The sequence below is a fragment of the Colletotrichum destructivum genome, chromosome 12 (assembly GCF_034447905.1).
Source record: "Colletotrichum destructivum chromosome 12, complete sequence".
NCBI classification, from domain to species: Eukaryota; Fungi; Ascomycota; class Sordariomycetes; order Glomerellales; family Glomerellaceae; genus Colletotrichum; species Colletotrichum destructivum.
In genome coordinates this window covers 26,612-46,913 of record NC_085907.1, presented here as the reverse complement: position 1 = coordinate 46,913, position 20,302 = coordinate 26,612, and the positions used below count along the sequence as shown (strand labels likewise).

Below are 20,302 nucleotides of genomic sequence, written 5' to 3'. Positions count from 1 at the left end.
TCCATCGCGATGAGGAAGATCTCAAACTTTGGAGGAAGACCGGGCCTGTGGGCAAGCTTCGGAACATCGTGAGATTCATCCGCGCCTCTCCACAACGGTCAGAACGCTTCAAGAAGGTCGCAAAGGAGGTTGATGGTGGTTCTGATTACTGTCTCTTCAACAGAAGCTCGTCAGAGCTACAGTTAATCCTCAACAATGATACCAGGTGGAATTCGACCTACTTAATGATCGAGAGGGCAGTCGAGAAGAGGCATGAGATCCGGGCTTACCTTTCAGGTCTCAACGACGACGAGGAATCCCTCCAAATTCCTATCTCTGATCACTTGACGGATGAGGATTGGCTTGTTCTCGTTGAGGTCAAGAGCCTCCTGGAGCCCCTCTTTTTCCAGACAAAACGAACGGAGGGATGGGGCAAGGGAGACGGTCATGGACGCCTTTGGGAGGTGATTACTGGCATGGAGTATATCCTTGAACACCTCGAGGAGTGGAAGAATTACTACAATCACGAGATTGCTCCTATTGTTGTACAGGAGGATGAGGAAGATGAGGAGGAGGAGGATCGGCAACTCCCTACTCGCAACAGTCGTAGTCTGAGGTCTTCAGCTCGGCGATCCTTCAACGAGAGCTCTCTTCCGGATCACGTGGAGGTTGACTGGGCCCGGCGAAGGGCTGAAGCCACTTCGCAGTTCCGTCGTCTTCGGAAGGGGTGCCAGGTGAATCTTCGGACTTCTATTGAGCTGGCTTGGCAGAAGCTGAACAAGTATTACTCAGCTCTTGCTGAGTCACCCCTCTTTGCTGCTTCAATTATTCTCCATCCCTACTTTGGCTTCAATTACCTCAAGGAAGTATGGGGTAGAGATGGCCAAGAGGCATGGGTACGGAGTGCGGAAAAGGGGCTGGAGCGCTTCTTCAATAAGTGGTATAAGGATGACGATGTGTCAGTCGTATCACTAGCGTCTTCGTCAGCCTCCTCATTAGCCCCATCTTCCCAAGAAGACAGCCACTTCAGACAGTGGCTGAGAAGTCGTCGTAGTCAGGAAGCAAGGGCGACGTCTGACGAGCTTCACTCGTACCTCAGGCAAGCCCCAGAGGAGACAGATGACCCTGCGCGATGGTGGCTAGACCGTCAGGCTCAGTACCCTCGGTTGAGTAAATTAGCCCTTGACGTCTTTGCGATCCCAGCCATGGCGTCAGACTGTGAGCGAGCCTTCAGTGCAGCGAAACTAACGCTGACGTCGCAGAGACTCTGGATGAAGGCAGAGAGTATAGAGCGACTGCAGCTGACGAAGAACTGGCTGAAGAGAGGGGTTCTACCAATGTCAGGGATCGATGGATTTGTAGTTCATCCGTGACATCTCTAGAGACCTGTGCTTAGCTTCAGTTGTTTCCTAATCAGGCAATACAAGCAGTCACGTGCCTTTAATTTGATGGATTTATCAACAGGGCCAAATAAGCAAGGATCTAGCGGCGATGAGGCAAATTAACAAATATGAGGGCCGATTTGCTTTATTTGCTTTGGCGGCTGTGCTGCCAGACTCCCCTACCATATAAGAGCGTTCTTGGTTTCTATCACGACGCCTTCCTATTATCAAATTCACGTGTTCATGTACTCTAGTAATAAGCGATGCAAAAGTGAGCACTTGGCCGACAGTTTGTGCGGCGAATCTGTACAAGAAGACGTAGACGTTTTCGCAAGAAACCCATGTTCGCCGACAGGTGGACTTTGACAGTAGACAATGGAAATGCCGGGGATGACTGTGTTGAAAAAGAAAAATGCCTGCTTTGGGCAACCTCGCATCCATGAGACGGCTTTCTGTCTGGCTCCTCAAATGCATGTCGTCTCATCCAGCAGGCTCGTGATGTACATAGTACACATACATCTAGAGTACCTTTCCTCTGACCGTAGGTTGTTGACACATCCTTGCCCCTTCTTGCCAGCAATTGTACAACAAGCCGATTGCTGCTTTCAAAAACACCAAGGTATCGTGAACCACGCAACAAGCAGCAGTTTGCATGTCCCATGTGACTTCCAACACCAAAATTGTCCACAAACAGCTGCAAGAACAACCTCTCGAAGTAGACAATCAGAAACCAGATTTGGATGTGGCTCCACTTCTATCTTATGCGTCATAAATGTTCACAGTACGGCTTACCTACTCTAAAACCAATGTAGGGGAAAGAGAACGGCAAAAAGCTTAAAATCAAATTCGGTTGTCAAACGCCAACCCTCACACACAACACAGCATACTATGTACCTTGTCTACTTGTGTGCATAAGGCTCCACACAACGTTTGATCAACTCAACATGACTCTTCAACAGCATCCACCGAAGAAAAGAGATAGAACCAACGAGAATTGCGACAAAGCGATCAAAAACATCATGTGGCGTTGTGAGCAGATAAGACGGCGGTACGGGGCCGACTTGTACATCCAAGTCCGCTACAAGCACAGATACTATGAGTACACGTCCTCAAATGAGCAAAATTTCCCCAGATCTAGGGATGAACTGGTATGTCGAATCACATAGTAACACCTCAGAGCTAAATTACCGAAGGAGGCCACATATCCCCTTCCAGCGAGGAGGTCGCCAGTGGATTATGGGGAAAGAAGAACTCGCAGTGAGCTTGGAGGCAGCGTTGCTGTTAAAGCAATCAATCAAATTTAGTCTCAATGTTGATTGGCTAGCGGAAGGACAGCCTCAAGTTTCATTGGTTAAGTTGATTGATTGATTTGTTTCACCGGCAACGCTGCAAGTTGGAGGTCAATGTTGCGTGGTTAACGTTTGAGTGCAACATTGCAACTAAATCTTACTTGCAATTGACGTTGGTCCCGCCTGTAGAGTAGTCGCCCTAAGTGATGGCCTTCATAGTGTTTCACTCTCCTCATTTCCTTCCATGCTTGCCTTCTTTTCTTTCCCTGACCTCTAATCAGCATCATATTTGGCATCAACTAATTTCTCTTTTCTCTGAAGAATTACATAATTCACGGAGAATGATTGCGCGCAGGTTGCATGGAAGAACGAAACTAAAAGAATGGATCATTGAAACTAGAAGCCTAAAAGCCTAGCAGATAAGAATACGTAGGGTTATCTGTTACGGAGCATGAAATGGCTAGGTCTTGCAGCTATACTCTCTTGGGAAAACCGAAACGCGTGCCAAACTAAGCAGACCAACAAGACAATGGGTGTCGTGATGTCTCGCAAGCGGATGCTGAAGGTGTGAGTAAGAAGATTCATCACGGAAGAGAGCGAACATTAACGGGCGGGGGACACCAACATTTTGCAACTCATTGAATGAAGATGCCCACTCGATTGCGATTAAGAATGTAAAACCGGCTGAATCGGGAGGCCAGCGGTCGAGGTCGTCGACACCTGGCGACTCCTTGCAATACTTCTGCATGAGAAGCTGAACCACGGGGCTGAGAGCCTTGACACGCTGTTGTTTGTGGCTTTCAAAAGGCCGACAAAGCTGTTGATTTGCTACTTGATTACTGACGTTAGACTCCAAAATATCAATCTTTGACTGCTGCAGCCGCCAGAAGTCTACTTGCCGATTTTCACCAATCCCGCATCAGTCACCAATATTTCCTTACTTCCCAGCGAGGGGTGCTCAAAACCGTGGGCTTCTAGAAAGCTGAGACCGCTCACGACATAGCAAATAGCATCTGTCATCAATGGTCCTTTGACGCTATGCTCCTCGGAGCTTACCTGCCCAACAATCGTACCCAGCTGGGCTTCATCAGGATATATGGGGCATTTAGCCAACTGATGCAGGCTGATTGTCGTGCACTCAAGTACTACGTATAAGTAAGTTTTCGTCATATACGCATATATGAACTGGACAATGTTCTGGTGACGGAGCCTTCTGAGCTTCGATAGAGCGTCTTCTGATTCCGACACGGCCAGTCTTCTGATATGGACTAGCGTTCGTTGTCTCACCGCTACCGTCACGCTACCCCCGAGATCGTGTAATTCGAATTCTGCTCTGTAATGCTTCCAGGGCGAGTTCCATTCGATGTCTGGCGTGCGGACCGAAAAGTGCTTATGTCCCGATCGAACGACGGTCCGCGTCATATCCAGGTTTGTGACGTGGTCTTGTTTCTTCTTCGGCTTTAATTGTACATGCGATTCATCGTTCGTTGCTGCCTTATTAGCTTTAGGGCGTGCCTTGTGACTCGTTGCAATTGTATCTGCAAGACTATTTTGCGCCGGAAAGACATCGATTTGGGTCTTTTGGTTGGGTTCCATGATAATTATCGGCATGTGTGCTCCTGCTTATGGATTCCACGGCCATTCAAATGTGTATATTTATAAGCAGACTCGCTGGAAGCAGAACCTAGCGATTGCGAATGGCGTACAGGTAGAACACCGGCTCCGAAACGGGCGACAGTGGAGGGGCATCTCTGTCACGCGGTCAGCTACCCAACTCAACATCTCAAACCGAGTCGGTAACTGTGATTCTGCAACGGCTTCTGCGCAGATAGATGACCGGATACGTACATACAGTTATGAGCATATGTTGCTCCCTCGGTGCACAGGTTATCATTGTTTGGCAATTCAGAAGCTGCTGTGATGTCTGCCTCCAATGTCCATTAATAGCTTTGGTTGCTTGGACTCACGGTAGGGCGAGCAACGGGAATATACTCGAGTATGTACCTGCTACACACAAAATTGGCACTAGAGGGCGGCCAACATCGTTCGAAATCCATCAACATGCGGAGCACAGTTAGCACGCTGCCAGATGATTTTCAGAATGTTTGTCCAGGATGAGTGTCCAATGAACGTGCTCGAGACATATGACGAAACATAAGTGCTTGGGTTTACTACCGTTGGGCCAGCGGGCCAAAAGGCAAAATGTTCGGTCGGCAGACCGAACCCCAAGCTACTACCTAAGCGAATCGTGACAAGACACCTGGTCATGACTGGGACACTTGGCGCAGTAAATCCGCTCTCTGTAGTCAAGGGTCTGTTTTCTGGCTCACATAAAGTGCCAGCATCAGGCTTCATCCTGTATGTAAAACCATCCGCACACATCAGCTTTCTCCAGACTGTCTATCATTTATAAGAAGAGCAGGAGGACCGGATTATAGACACATCGCAGCAGGTCATACAATTTATTCGATGGTCAACAAAAAGCAGCAAACTGAGAGCGACCTCGCGGACCGCAATGCTTTTTGGGAAGTACTTCGAAGCAAGGAGTGCAATGATGCCCGACTCACGCATCGACTAGAGTCCTCTTTGTCCGACCATAAGCGGAGATGTGTTAGACAGATTGCAAAACACCAAGTCTTCTACCGTGCCTTTGTGAATCTATCTGGGATTCCGGGCATTCGAGCAGGTCTAGTTATCGGCAACCTTCACAGGCTTATCACTCTCAAATGTGACGAGGTTAGCTTCTTGTCCTGGACTCAAGCTTTACATAAATTAATCGTGTCTAGGAAGTCGTGAATTATCTCCAACACATTTACGACACATGGTTACGTCTTGCCGGGGGTGTCGTGTCCAATCTAGGAAAGATTGATTCGTTTACTGTCCAATCTCTAGAGCACCGGTGCCCCAGGTTCTCAGCACAGGATGAAAGAGCGCTCCAGAACATTGTTTTGGACGGCCTTGCCTTTAGGTGCTTCAATCGATCGGAACGACTTGCCATCTGGGAAACCCTTTGCTCCTTCGACTTTACCATTCCATCGCTGTCTACATTTTGCAGCGATTTCAAGTACCTAGAGCTGTGTGCAAAACCGATGAAGCGCTTGATTTCCATACCATATGAGGGTCATACTGTACAGACCGCGTTTTCAATGGCTTTCCAACAACCGGCAAAAGAACAAACCCAATACCCAATCGAGAACTCCGACATGAACTTTTCCTACCGGCCTCTTGAATCGAGAGCCTGTTTCCAGCTTGGATTGCGGCAATTGTGGCTTTTTGCGATGAGAACTTTCCGAAATCTGGAGAGTAACCCAACTTTTCTTCCCAAGTTCGCGAGTCTGGCATCAACTTTGGGATTTGACACGAGCAAGATCCGTTCTCTAAAGTCTATGTCTCCAGATTTGGAGATAGCACGGCAGGCATTGTTGTTGGCTCGGCCACCACAAGACTACGATTACGACGTTGTTGACTTGCAACCCGTAGTTAAAAAGATTGCCAGCGAATTTCCTGATTTACATCGCGTCGGTTCCGCTCAAAAATCATTTGAGTTTTTCACCGACGATTACAATCTGGGACAGAACTTCCGGCCATGGTTGAATCAGATGTCGTATGCGGACGCCACTGCATGGCTGTTTATCGACGTCATCGATAAGCTACCGGACACGAGGGGCGAAAGAATTACCGACCTGTTTATTCTCAGGTCTATATATTTAGCCTTCTTTTGTTTTTCTCGTCGAAACGATCAGCAGCTACAACTTACTTCGTCTGGGAGCACCGTGAGCGATAGCCAGTCCTATTCATTGGAATACACCGCACCACAGAGATTGGATCTTCAAGAAAGCTGTGAAGAAATCCCGACTAGGCGAGAGAGAACTGCAGATGCAGAAAAGTCATCAGCGCGTAAAGTCACCCTGGTATTCATCTCAAAGGAGATGAGGAGAGAAGAGTATGTATTTCTTGATACTAACAACCCAAACGAACCCTTTCGTTTTCAACTGCTTCTACAGGAGATCATGGCGAACCAGAAAGTCCTGCCTGTTTCCGTAGGGAAGCAACCCTTATTAGTCACGGACTGTTATAATGAGGTGGTGGAGAGAGGCCAAGATCGCATTCTGTTGGTAAAATTAGGCCAGACAGATACGGACCGTATGATTTAGCTGTTTTGTGCCATGTGTCGCGGGATCGCGTGCCAGGGTGGTGCCAAGAGTATCGCGAGTCATGGCTTAGCCATGACCCTTTCTCTTGCGGCAACGCACAGCGCGATCTCTCTTTCCTCTTCTTCGTGTTACGTCTTGTATCTAAACCTGACCCTACGGGTCATCATAATCCATCTACTACTTTGAACCCTCACAGCGTCAAAACTGGCAAACGAGCGTACCAAAACGAGCGTACCAAAACGAGCGTGGAAAACCTGGCGTACCAAAACGAGCGTGGAAAAACTGGCGTGCCAAAACGAGCGTGGAAAAACTGGCGTGCCAAAACGAGCGTGGAAAAACTGGCGTGCCAAAACGAGCGTGGAAAAACGAGCGTGGAAAACCTAGCGTAGCAAAACTGGCGTACCAAAACGAGCGTACCAAAACGAGCGTGGAAAACCTGGCGTGGAAAACCTGGCGTGCCAAAACGAGCGTGGAAAACCTGGCGTGCCAAAACGAGCGTGGAAAACCTGGCGTGCCAAAACGAGCGTGGAAAACCTGGCGTGCCAAAACGAGCGTGGAAAACCTGGCGTGCCAAAACGAGCGTGGAAAAACTGGCGTGCCAAAACGAGCGTACCAAAACTGGCGTACCAAAACGAGCGTAGCAAAACTGGCGTACCAAAACGAGCGTACCAAAACGAGCGTGGAAAACCTGGCGTGGAAAAACCGGCGTACCAAAACGAGCGTGCAAAACCTGGCGTGGAAAACCTGGCGTGCCAAAACGAGCGTGGAAAACCTGGCGTGCCAAAACGAGCGTGGAAAACCTGGCGTGCCAAAACGTGCGTAGCAAAACTGGCGTGCCAAAACTGGCGTGCCAAAACTGGCGTGCCAAAACTGGCGTGCCAAAACGAGCGTACCAAAACGAGCGTGGAAAACCTGGCGTGGAAAAACCGGCGTACCAAAACGAGCGTAGCAAAACTGGCGTACCAAAACGAGCGTACCAAAACGAGCGTGGAAAACCTGGCGTGGAAAAACCGGCGTGCCAAAACTGGCGTACCAAAACGAGCGTACCAAAACGAGCGTGGAAAAACTGGCGTAAACTGAATGGATGCCGAGACCTAGAGGTCCAGTTCCAACGTCGCCGCAACGATGGTGTCCCACCACCTCCCTTGTTAACACGCTCCACATCTGACTATTGCCAGGAGCTGGTTCCGGCTGGTCTATCCAGCCACGCAACAAGCAGCTTTCTTCCTCTACTACATACGAAGACTGCAAGATCCATATCTGACTTCCCAATTGCTATATTGGACAGTCCTGAACTTGCTAGGAGCCGTTTGGGCTCCCAAGATCCCACGATCCCAAGATGGGCCATCCAAGCTACACAGCAAGGTGCTTGCTGTGCCGTGTATGGTCCCCGCAAACCTCATTTCCGGCTCCTAATGATGTATTGGAAAGCCATGGCCTGGAAGGCCAGGTTTAGCGCCTCTGGAACAACGACGTGGAAGCTGGGTCTGGCTTTTGGTCGACAGTCTTCTCAGCCATGTAACAAGGAGCTTTCTTGCCCTATCACGTGTTCTATCTGCACAATCCATGTCCGATTCCTGCAGGCGCAGGTTTTGACCTTTCATGGAAGGGGTTCTCGGCCATCCGTCAAAATGAACTTGCCAGAACCAATGCGCCGAAACCAATATGAAGGCAGGTCAGTGGCGGCCCATTACCCAGGTCAACTTTTGCGTATCTTTGACCTGACCGGGGCTAGCATTGGCGACCGGTCACGGCTTCGGAGATGTCAAAGAAATGGAAGATCCGTGCCTTAGGACCAGAATCTACATGCAGGCAAGGCAGCTTCTGATTCTAGGCTATGTGGTAAACGGATGCGGATTGAATGAAAATGAGTTGAGGATGTGCTTGATGATAGGTAATTAAAGTAAACAGCATTACCCAATCCGTAGACCAATACAATAAGTCGGTAGACAAGGAGATGAAAGGTCATGTGCATTTCGACATCTAGTGTTAAGGTTGCAGCTTCACGAACCAGGCTTAGAAGCAGCCATTAATTTCTGATGATCCTTAGGGTCAGATCTAGATACAGGACGTAGCGCGAAGAGAAAGGAAAAAGCTCGCGCGATGCAGGCGGCGCGTCACTGGAAGAAAAAAGCAGCGCTCTCGTTCAAGCAATCAATCAAATTTAACCTCGATTCCAATTGGCTAGTGGAAGGGAAGCTTCAATTTTGGTTGGCTAGGTTGGTTAAATTGATTGATTGAATTGCTTAAACGAGAGCGCTGGAAAAAAGTGGTGATGCAAAGTCATGACCTGTGATGCCCTTGAGATCACCCTGGCACGCGATCCCCAGACATCATGAGCTAGTTGGTACTGTGCAAGCGATGACGTTAACATAAACCATATCAATCAATTTACTTGGCATATCCATTTGGAATGGAGAAGATGAGAGACCATTAGTTTGGGTGCGAACTGGGGAAAACACCCCCCAAAAAAACTGAGATCATGAAGCAGCAAATTCAAAGAAGTCAAAAGGGTTCATCAACAGATATACATTCAAACTGCGGAAGCAACGAGTATCAATGCTGCACTGGCTGAACCTCATGGTACCGAGGGTCTCCGATGGGAGAACTGTTTTCATCCTCTGGCAGTTCCAAAGAATAAACCCGTGGGAAAACAGTCACTTGTGTAAGCCTTATGAGCGTACGAAGGCAACCGATATCCCGATATCGCATAAGAGGATGCTGTGAACTTGAATCAGATAAATGTTTGGGAAGAAGAGAAGGACATAGTGACTACAAACCTGCTGTAATTCCTTGATCGAGCTTGCTGACTCGATGGAGGCAAGGAACGTGAAACCGTCCGAGTCGGGTGGCCAGCGATCCATGTCGTCAATGCCAGGTCTCTCCTTGCAAAACTTCTGCATGAGTAACTGTGTGACATTGCCAAGAGCATCAAGGTGTCGACGACTACTCTGGCCAGTAGGTGGCTGGCAGAGTTGCTGGTTCGCTTCTCTCAACCGTCAGTAAATCCTGAACCGCTTTCGTTCTAGTTGACCCACCTATCTTTACCAAGCCTCTATCACTAACGAGAATGTTGTCACAATCGAGAAGAGGATGGTCCCATCCTTCTTCTTCCAAGAAGCAAATGCCGTCTACCACCTACAAAAAGAAAGCGAAGAAACTGTGAGCTAAAACAACGGCATATGTATGATTTTGCGGCTTACCTGTCTCAGAATAGTGCCAAGCTGCGCTTCGTTTGGGTAGCGCAGGCTTTTCACAATGTGAAGCAAACTGAAGGTCATGTCCTCTAGTACGACGTGGAGATAGTCGTCTGTCATATAAGCTTCGTAGAAAGCCACGATATTCTGGTGCTTGATACTTCGAAACTTGCGAAGGGTCTGTTCGGCGATGCCGCGCGGAAACCGTCTTATGTTAACCCACGACGTTGCCGTCCACAATTCTCCGCCTAAGTCAGACAACTTGCAACTGGCCTCGTATCTGTTCCATGGCGAGCACCAGTTGATATCTAGGGGACGTGTTGAGTCCTTAGAAATCAAAGCTCGGGACGAATCGCTATGATTCCCCACCGAAGTGTCGTGTTTCTCGCTAGTACTCTCTATATGGGGCTGGGATACATTCGATGGCTTAAACAGGTTGCGGCCGATTGGGCTAGTCCTATTGGTAAAGCCTCGTAATTTTGAGCTCGTAGGGTTCTCTGAAGAGGTGTCAGATCTATCTCCCGAAAAGGAGAGTTCAATCTGGGTTTTGCGCTTGGGATCCATGTGTGTGAAGTCCGCCCGACTCGTTTGAGCAGGTATGTGTGACAAGAAGGCAAGTTGCGGGTTTTAATAGCCAACATTTCAGTACCCAAATCCAGATCCTTAAAGGCTCATTTCGGGTCACATGCCTATTGCAAAGTGCAAGTCATTGGTGGAGTCTTTGCTAACAGAGCCAGAATCGAACCCGACAAACGAAGGTTTGAACCGGCTCTGGAAACCATAATAAATAACTCAGCCACCCCCCATTTGAACCACCCCCACATTTGAACCACGTCATCTACACCTTCACCCCCACCATACCTCTGATCCAAACCACTACAACAATTGTTATTTTACTCTAAACAATACCATTTTTTCAACATACCTTTATATCTACATTATGAAGCAGTATACTGAGTATGAAGTTGAACGGGCACTTGATGACGTTGCAGATGGCAGCAGTATTCGCAAGGCTGCACGCACCTGGGGAATCCCCTATCCAACCCTTCGCCATCGGATCCAAGGAACCCAATCAAGGGATGTTGCTTTTGCTGGCCAGCAGAGGCTCTCTCAGACCCAGGAAAGTCTCCTCAGTCATTGGATCACCACTCAAGCTGCCCTAGGCTTTGGCCCTAGTCATCAGCAGCTTAGGGAGCTGGCCAGGCGTGTTCTGGATGTCCGTCAACCACTTGGGAGGAAGTGGGTGACTAGATTCCTTCGCAGGAATCCCTCTGTCAGCACTCAGAGGAGCAGAGCAGTAGATTCCAGACGTATTAATGGGGCTAGGGCTGATATTATCCAGGAATGGTTCCATCGTCTGGATCTGCCAGCAGTCAAGGGCATCAAACCATCTAATAGGTGGAATATGGATGAGACTGGTATTATGGAGGGCAAAGGGACTAATGGGCTAGTCCTAGGATCCTCAGAGACTAAGTACATCCAGAAAAAACAGCCTGGATCTCGAGTATGGGTATCCCTTATAGAGTGTATCTCTGCTGAGGGACAGTCTCTACTACCCCTTGTTATCTATAAGGGCAGGGCAGTCCAGCAGCAGTGGTTTCCTCTAGATCTTGGCCCTTATGAAGGCTGGCAGTTTACAGCTACAGATAATGGCTGGACTACAGATGCCACTGCCCTGGAATGGCTAGAGAAGGTCTTTATCCCTCAGACTGCCCCCAGCCAGCCTGATGAGGCTAGACTGCTTATACTGGATGGACATCACAGCCATACTACCACAGACTTCATGTGGCAGTGTATACAGCACAACATCTATCTTATCTTCCTGCCAGCACATACATCTCACGTCCTTCAACCTCTAGACCAGTCAGTCTTTCGACCTCTAAAGGCTGCCTATCGGAAATACCTTGGATACCTGAACCTATGGAATGACTCAACTATTGCTGGCAAGAGGAACTTCCTAGACTGCTACAGAAGGGCAAGGCAGGATGCCCTTACTGCCCAGATCATTAAGAGTGGCTGGAAATACACTGGACTATGGCCTGTTAGGGTATCACAACCTCTATCCAACTTCTTCGTATCCAGGGATATACCAGACGCCCAGGGATCCTCTAGTCAACCAGCAGGCAGTTAGGGCAGCAGTCAGCAATGGGAATCTGCTGTTTCTGAAGTCCTATGGTCAACCCCACGAAAATCTGCTGACCTTCAGCATCAGCTCCAACTGTTTAGTCAGCTGAGGCAGGGATCCCAAAGCATCTATACCCAAAGGCATCTATTTCGGAAGATCCAGAAGGGATGGGATAACCAGGCCTATAGACTGGCCTTTCTAGAGCATCAGAATGAAGCATTACAGGCCCAAATCAACAGCCAACAACAGGGTAGGAGGAAAAAGGTCCAGTTGGATCCTAATACCAAGTTTGCTAACATAGGAGACATACAGAGGGCCTAGATTGGAGCAGGTGAAAGGGAGGATAACACAGATGAATCCAGCGGGTCAGAATTACCTAGTGAGCCAGAAAGCTGCGTCTGGGTAGGTGGTAGGGATGAGGAATAATTGATGGGAATAGTGGCAAGGCTGGTGTTGATGGGGTGGATGAGGTGGTTCAAATGCGGGGGTGGTTCAAATGGGGGGTGGCTGAGTTAAGAGAAATGACGGGTTACCAGTAAGCCATTTCTGGCCTTTACATCTTAACTCTGATAGCGGCTGCTCTTTCAGTACTTGGCAAGTACAGCTGTAATCTGCTATCCCATGTCAGCCATGACCCCACACCACCACTACAAAAGATGTTAAGTTTGAAATCTGGCGAAGCCCGTTACGCCTTTTACTGTAAGCAGGAAAGATGTATGTGACGCAGGAGAGAAAAACCGATTTCGGATTCTGCTGTCCGTCTTTTACTTTTTTGTCGTTGGTTTATTGTTTTGAGAAGTTGGTGGTGTGAGTGGAGGTGTCTTACCCTCCCGTCATGGCGGAACCAATTGAGGCGGAGATTGTGGTGGACCCGGATGACGCCCCTTTCTCGACGCCAAAGCGCCCGATTCGAGTAGCGAAGCCGACCATCAAAATTCGAACCACGACCCGACAGGACGAAGAAACAGTGCAGGAACCGAAGCGAACGACCAGGAACACGACGCGATCAGCATCAATCGAAGGAACGGCGGAACGAGTGAGCGAAACTAGGAGAAGCAGTGGCGGCGGCGGAAGTAGCGGAAGCAACGATGGAAGGGCAATGCTCCAGAAAGCGTTGGAGATGCTGGGTGAATCCCGCAACGAGTCCCAATGGCTGAAGGAAGCGCTCAAGCGGCAGATGGAGGTGGCACAGAAGCAGGAAGAAATGATACGCGACTTGAGCTTGAAGTTGGATGAAACCACGAAACAGATGAACGAAGAACTGAAGCTGGTCCGCGAGCAACTCGAAACGATCGCGACAAACGCTACACACTCCCCGCCCATGTCGTACGCCGACGTTGCGCGATCAGCCCCATCTTCCCAACCGACTAACCTCCGCACGATTTCGTCATTCAACACAACGCCGTCCAACCTCTCCGACACGCTGTACTGTACCATCGATACATCCCATGCTGAAAGCGAAGCAGCCGAGCAAATATCGGTCGGCTCAATCCGAACGATGGTAGAGAGCCAGATCCGTGCGAGCGAAGGTGACACCGCGTCTTGGCGGTGCCGAGCAGTAACGAAGGACCCTAGGAACCCCCATCGAATTAGGATTGCTTGCAGAAACGACGACGAACACGCGATGGTGAAGCGTGTGGTGGAAGCAAACCTGGCGTCAGGTGCCCGGGTCCTCCGAAACGACATCTACCCGATCCGAGTGGACAGCGTCAACCGCATAGCTGTACTGGATGAGAATGGGGACATTCGCGCCGGAGCAGCTGAGGCTTTTGGCGTGGAGAACGACGCAACGATTGCGAAGATAGCGTGGCTCAGTGATAGGAGCGTTGCGAAGGCGTACGGATCGATGGTGGTGTATCTCGGGAAAGCGGCGGATGCACGCCGGCTGCTCGGCGAAGGCTTCTTCCACGCAGGAGGAGAGTCTGGCTACACCAGGCCCTTTGAGCGCCGAGAGCGACCGAAACAATGTTACAACTGCCAGGAGATCACCGACCACAAGGCCTACCAATGCATCAAGCCCAAGGTATGCGCGAGATGCGCCGCGGAGGGGCATGGCCACCACGAGTGTAGTGCGACGATCCTGAAGTGCGTTCCGTGCGGAGGACCACACGAATCGTTCAGCAGAAACTGCAGGAGACTCTTCCCCACTCGACATGAGTAAACGTTTTCGAATGATGCAACTTAATGTGATGAAGCGCGGCGAGGTACACGAGAGCTTGATGAACGACGAGGCAGTTCGGGATGCAACGGTGTTGGCCATCCAGGAGCCGCAGGCGAGGGTCATCCAAGGCCGCCTCCTCACAACCCCGATGGGGCACCAGGGGTGGACGAAGATGGTCCCGTCAACGTGCAGAGAAGGTAGATGGGCGATCAGGAGTATGCTATGGGTGAACAAGGAAGTGGAAGCGGAGCAGGTGCAGATGGAGTCACCCGACGTGACGGTGGCAGTGGTCCGGCTCGAGGAGCGGCTGGTGGTGGTGGCGTCGGTGTACGTACCGGGTGGTGAGAGCCATGCTCTGCGGAGCATATGTGACAACTTGCGACGAATCGTGGTGGACACGAGACAGCGCGCGGACAGGGTAGTGGACGTGGTCATTGCCGGCGACTTCAACCGACACGACCAGCTCTGGGGAGGAGACGAGATCTCGATGGCCAGGCAGGGCGAAGCGGACCCGATCATCGACCTCATGAACGAGTTCGGCCTCAGCAGTCTACTGCCACGTGGCACGAAGACGTGGCAGAGAGGGGAGCACCAGTCGACCATCGATCTCGTATTGGCGTCTGAAGATCCGACGAACTCGCTAGTCAAGTGTGCGATACACGAGACGGAACACGGGTCGGATCACAGGGCCATTGAGACGATTTTCGACGTCTTGATTCCTACACCGACACCACGGGAGCGCCTACTGTTCAAGAACGCACCGTGGAAAGAGATCAACGCTAGGATCGAGAGAGCGCTGGAAACGACAGCTTGTGAGGGAACGGTGCAGCAAAAGACGGACAGACTGATGGCGGTGGTGATGGAGGCGGTCCATACCCTAACACCGAAGGCCAAGCCGTCGCCGTACTCGAAACGGTGGTGGACGGCCGACTTGACACAGCTTCGTCGGATTTATACGTACTGGAGAAACCGAGCGCGTGCAGAAAGGCGAGCGGGACCCGCCAGGGCGGATCTGGAGGAAAAGGCAAAGGGCGCGTCGAAACAGTACCACGACGCGATTCGTCAACAAAAGAGAAAGCACTGGAACGAGTTCCTGGCGGACAACGACAACATATGGAAGGCTGCCAGGTACCTGAAAGCAGGCGATGAGGAGGCTTTCGGCAAGGTGCCGCAGCTGGTCAGGACAGACAAGACGACGACGACGAACCACACAGAACAAGCAGAAGAGCTACTTACCACCTTCTTCCCTGTCCTCCCCGAAGACATTGACGAGGAGGGTGACAGACCGCAGAGAGGTGCGGTGGACATGCCGCCTATCACGATGGAAGAGGTGGAACGCCAGCTGTTTGCGACAAAGCCGTGGAAGGCACCCGGAGAAGACGGGCTCCCGGCGGTGGTCTGGAAGCAGATCTGGCCGGTGGTGCGGGACTGGGTCTTGTCGATCTTTCGGGCATCGTTGGAAGAAGGAACATTGCCCCACCAGTGGAGACATGCAAAGATCATACCGCTCAAGAAACCGGGCAAAGACAACTACACGCTGGCAAAAGCATGGAGACCGATCTCGCTGTTAGCTACACTGGGAAAGGTGCTGGAGTCGGTGATGGCGGAGAGGATATCGCATGCGGTCGAGAGCCACGGTCTCCTACCGACCAATCACTTCGGAGCGCGGAAGCAACGGTCAGCCGAGCAAGCACTCCTGCTTCTTCAAGAGCAGGTATACACGGCATGGCGAGGCCGGCGCGTGCTCAGTCTGGTCAGCTTCGACGTGAAAGGAGCGTACAATGGCGTCTGCAAGGAAAGGCTGATCCAGAGGATGAGGGCGCGAGGGATTCCCGAGGAACTGCTCCGGTGGGTATCGGCCTTCTGCTCCGACCGAACGGCAACGATCCAAGTCAACGGACAATCGTCGGAGAGGCGAAACCTACCCCAGGCAGGCCTGCCTCAGGGATCGCCGCTGTCCCCAATTCTGTTCCTCTTCTTCAACGCAGACCTAGTGCAACGACGCATCGACAGCAACGGAGGAGCGATGGCGTTTGTCGACGACTTTACGGCATGGGTGACCGGACGGACAGCTCGGGACAACCGCGCGGGCATCGAAGCCATCATCAGCGATGCGCTCAACTGGGAGAGAAGGAGCGGAGCGACGTTCGAGGCGGACAAGACGGCCATCATCCATTTTACCCGCAAAGACTACAAGTCTGACCCGGAACCGTTCACGGTCAGAGGACAGGCCGTCCATCCTAAGGAGCACGCAAAGGTTCTCGGCGTCATCATGGACGCTGGCCTCAAGTACAAAGAGCACATTGCGAAAGCGTCGTCCAAAGGACTGAAAGCCGCACTCGAGCTACAGCGACTGAGGGGCCTGTCACCAGCGACGGCGCGACAGCTATTCACAGCGACGGTGGCGCCGGCGGTGGACTACGCCTCTAACGTATGGATGCACGCGTACAAGGACAAGCTCATAGGGCCCATCAACAGAGTACAGAGAGTATCGGCAAAGGCGATAGTCGGCACGTTTCTCACGGTCGCGACAAGCGTGGCAGAAGCGGAGGCTCACATACTCACCGCGAAAGAGCGCTTCTGGAGGAAGGCAGTCAAGATGTGGGCGGATATCCACACACTACCAGAGACGAATCCGCTCCGCAGGGTGACATCCAAAATGCGAAAATTCCGGAACTCCTACCGCTCGCCTCTCTTCCAGGTGGCGGAGGCTTTGAAGGACGTGCCGATGGAAAATATCGAGACCATCAACCCGCTTACGTTGTTGCCATGGGAAGAGAGACTCAAGGTTGAAATCGGTGAGGAGGAGACAAGAGAGTCCGATACGACTAGCACGGTCCGTGTCGCGGTCAGCAGTTCAGCAAGAAACGGAGTAGTAGGTGTTGGCGGTGTCGTTCAGAAAGGGTCGGAGCGGCGAGACGGCCCCGAACTTGAGCCTTTCTCCTTCACGTTAGGCCCGAGGTCAGAACAGAATCCCTACAGTGGACAGCTGGCAGCCATGGCATACGCGCTGCGGAGGTCACTGTCAGGCCTCACGAGCGAGAGGATCACGGTGACGACAAGTAACAAAGCGGCGGCGCTTACGCTGAAACGACCGCACCAACAGTCCGGGCAGGAGTTTATACGGTGCATCTACGATTCTGTGGAAGAGCTTCGAAAGGACGACAACGCCATCACAGTACAGTGGAAGGCCGCTAGTGAGGAAGACGAACTGCTTAAGCAGGCAAAGACACTAGCGCGCGAAGCGACCAAAGAGGGAGCCACTCCGCAGGCACGTTTCCCAGCGGCGAAGTCAACGACGCTCAACGTAGCACGATCAAAGTGCTCACCAGAAAGAGTGCTGCCGGAAAAGATCGGACGATTCTCCAAACGAGTCGACAAAGCGCTGCCAGGGAAGCATACCCGCCAACTTTACGACAAGCTTACTTGGAAAGAAGCGACCACGCTTGCACAACTCAGAACCGGAATGGCGAGACTGAATTATTATCTTCATCGGATCGACGCAGCGTCTTCGCACATCTGTGGATGCGGACAGGCAGCTGAAACGGTTGAGCATTTTCTCTTCCGATGCACCAAATGGACGACACACCGCAGAGAAATGCTCGAATGCACAGAAACACAGAGAAGCAACATATCCTTCTACCTAGGAGGCAAGGGTCCATCGGACGACGACAAATGGACGCCAAACATGCAAGCGGTCCGAGCGACGATTCGATTTGCGCTGGCAACAGGTCGGCTAGACGCAAGGTGATGGGAGGCGGAAATAGAGATCAACCCCCTAACACATCAAACTCGACATAAACCTAACTACATAACAACCCGTGCCACAGACAGCAGGCACCGCTTCAGCCGCCGTAGATAGGACGCTGAACACTTGGAGAATAGGCTTCAAGGTGGCATGCTAATAATACATCTAAACCACGGGAATCCGAAGCGAGACGGCAGATATGGAGGTGCAAGCAGGAAATGGAGACATCACTTATGGGCTTCAAGGAGACAAGGACACAAGCTCAGCAAGGTACATGTAATCAGCTTAGGTGCCCTCTCGGCTTTGCCGCCGGGCGTAATAAATTGTGTGTGTGTGTGTGTAAGCAGGAAATGGAGACATCGCTTATGGGCTTCAAGGAGACAGAGACATAAGCTCAGCAATGTACATGTAGTCAGCTTTAGTAGCCCTTTCGGCTTCGCCGCCGGGCGTAATAAATTGTGAATGTGTGTGTGTGTGTGTACGCAAGGTCCTCATTTAGGCATGGATGTGTTGCCGATGATGAGCGATCGGATTGACGGTTCATCCAAGATCATGCACGTTGAGGTTGGCATTTTTGCCATATGAAGATCTCTGGCTCTGGAAAAGCAGTTTGCATCTATTGTACACACTATTTGATCCTGTTTTGTCCTTGTTAGTTGAAAGTGGGAGAGTTTAGCGAGATCCAACTTGAGCAGGCTGTGTGTGAATGGCAAGAGTGTGGCTAAAGCTCACATGCAAGCACAGAGGAGGGCTTCAGAGAGGCAGTACGAAATAGTGTGGGGTATCAAAAGCACTGTCTTCCTGAGTAACTTGAGTAGGCGGTGTAGAGGCAGGAGGCAGGATCTGTTTTGGGCCAAAGGAGCCAAAATCCAACTAGAGGCGGTGTTGGAGAGTAGTGAAGGATTGGTTGTTGCGAGCAGGTCAGGGCAATCAACTGCACCACAAAGCAAAAGCGTCGGTAATAACGAATCCCTGTAGCATTGGTAACCTTTCTAGGTAGGCAGTAAAAGATTCTGGGACACCAAACAGAAAAAGGTCACAATGCCAAGTTGGCGGATATCTGGCAGGCGGTAGGTTAGCAAGGTGGTTATCAGGCAGGCGCAAGTCTTATGAGGCAGGTGGTGTGCAAGGGAAGTGCGCGAATCATTGGGAGTTTGATGATGGTTTTGGCAGGCGGTCTGCCAGGGCGGCCAAGCGGCTCCTACTAGATAGCAAAAGTAGTGTGCTTAGAACCAAGCTCTTGGCGAGAGATGCAGAGATGTCGAGCTATTGACTGAGAAACAAAGTGTTAGAATCTAGAGCACTGTTACTTAGTCATTTTAAGTCAGGCTGTGTAGAAGCTAGGACAAAGTGAGTAGAACAACGAATTGTTGCTAGAAGGCGGTGCTGGAGAGCTGTGAGTTGACATCCGCTTGGTTTCACTGTTCAGGTAGGCGGTGGACGTGCCCAGACAGCAGAGCAATGGGAAAATCGAAGCAGTGATTTCTTTTTGGCAGGCGGTAGAGATTACAGTGGGCTGGGTGGGTCCAGAAGGAGAAAGAAAGCCTCATCAGGCAGGTGGTGTTGTGTTTCAAGGCTGTCAGAGCGTCAGGGCTTGTTCTAGCTTTAACAGGTGGGCTTTAAGAAGAAGGTGGTGTAAGAAAGGCGGAGCTCTCAGGGAGCTATCAAGCAGGCAGTGTAATGTTGGTGGAAAGCGAGCTCAGTGGACACAAATTAGGTAGGCAGGGGACAGCACAGACGGGTTCATCTCTTTGCGACAGGCGGTGTGCCCTTGCAGCAATTTGTCTCCCTGCCCAAGTTGCGTTGCAGGCAGGCGGTGAAAGACTTGCTTTGTTCCGTGCCAAGCTGGTAGGCATCCTGCTTAGCATCATCAGAACCATCAAGAAGCGCAGGGGTATGTTTGCCCTGACCAGACCTAGCATTGGCGACCGGTCACAGCTTCAGAGATGCCAAAGAAATGGAAGATCTGTGCCTTGGTGCCAGAATCTCCATGCAGGCATGGCTGTTTTGACAGATGTCGGCGACATCTACACCCTGCCGGGGTTTTAATTGTTAGTGCGTATACAAACCCTCTTTTTCACCCACATCCTATCCACAACGAAAGGTCTATTAGCCATTTGGACAAAAATGGACCTTCAGCTGCTTTTTCTATTGGATTGACATGATATCACAATTGACGTCAGGGTTGCAAGCAGTTAGATATGCAGGTTAATAGGCCAGAGCCCTTCAGCACCTTTCACTTGGGACTTAGTTGCATGCTATTCACG

At 50.9% G+C, this 20,302-nt stretch overlaps 4 protein-coding genes across 4 annotated transcripts; 2 read left to right on the top strand and 2 right to left on the bottom strand.

Moving 5' to 3' along the window:
- Positions 1-2,305: 2,305 nt before the first annotated feature.
- CDEST_15468 (uncharacterized protein) lies at positions 2,306-2,527 on the top strand (the record flags this gene model as incomplete). The annotated part of the gene is made up of 1 exon (XM_062931624.1): positions 2,306-2,527. The coding sequence occupies one exon, from the start codon at positions 2,306-2,308 to the stop codon at positions 2,525-2,527; it is 222 nt and encodes a 73-aa protein (XP_062787675.1).
- A 583-nt stretch (positions 2,528-3,110) lies between these two features.
- CDEST_15467 (Putative protein kinase-like domain superfamily) lies at positions 3,111-4,246 on the bottom strand (the record flags this gene model as incomplete). The annotated part of the gene is made up of 2 exons (XM_062931623.1): positions 3,111-3,541; positions 3,592-4,246. 2 exons carry the CDS (start codon positions 4,244-4,246, stop codon positions 3,111-3,113), a joined length of 1,086 nt encoding a protein of 361 aa, XP_062787674.1.
- An 873-nt stretch (positions 4,247-5,119) lies between these two features.
- Positions 5,120-6,974, top strand: CDEST_15466 (uncharacterized protein; the record flags this gene model as incomplete). Its single annotated transcript, XM_062931622.1, has 2 exons — positions 5,120-5,386; positions 5,437-6,974. 2 exons carry the CDS (start codon positions 5,120-5,122, stop codon positions 6,802-6,804), a joined length of 1,635 nt encoding a protein of 544 aa, XP_062787673.1. The 3' UTR covers positions 6,805-6,974.
- Positions 6,975-9,342: 2,368 nt separating this feature from the next.
- CDEST_15465 (Putative protein kinase) lies at positions 9,343-10,701 on the bottom strand. The gene is made up of 4 exons (XM_062931621.1): positions 10,008-10,701; positions 9,843-9,942; positions 9,585-9,790; positions 9,343-9,525 (listed from the first exon to the last, which is right to left on the bottom strand). The coding sequence occupies exons 1-4, from the start codon at positions 10,563-10,565 to the stop codon at positions 9,361-9,363; spliced, it is 1,029 nt and encodes a 342-aa protein (XP_062787672.1). The 5' UTR covers positions 10,566-10,701; the 3' UTR covers positions 9,343-9,360.
- Between the last annotated feature and the right edge of the window lie 9,601 nt (positions 10,702-20,302).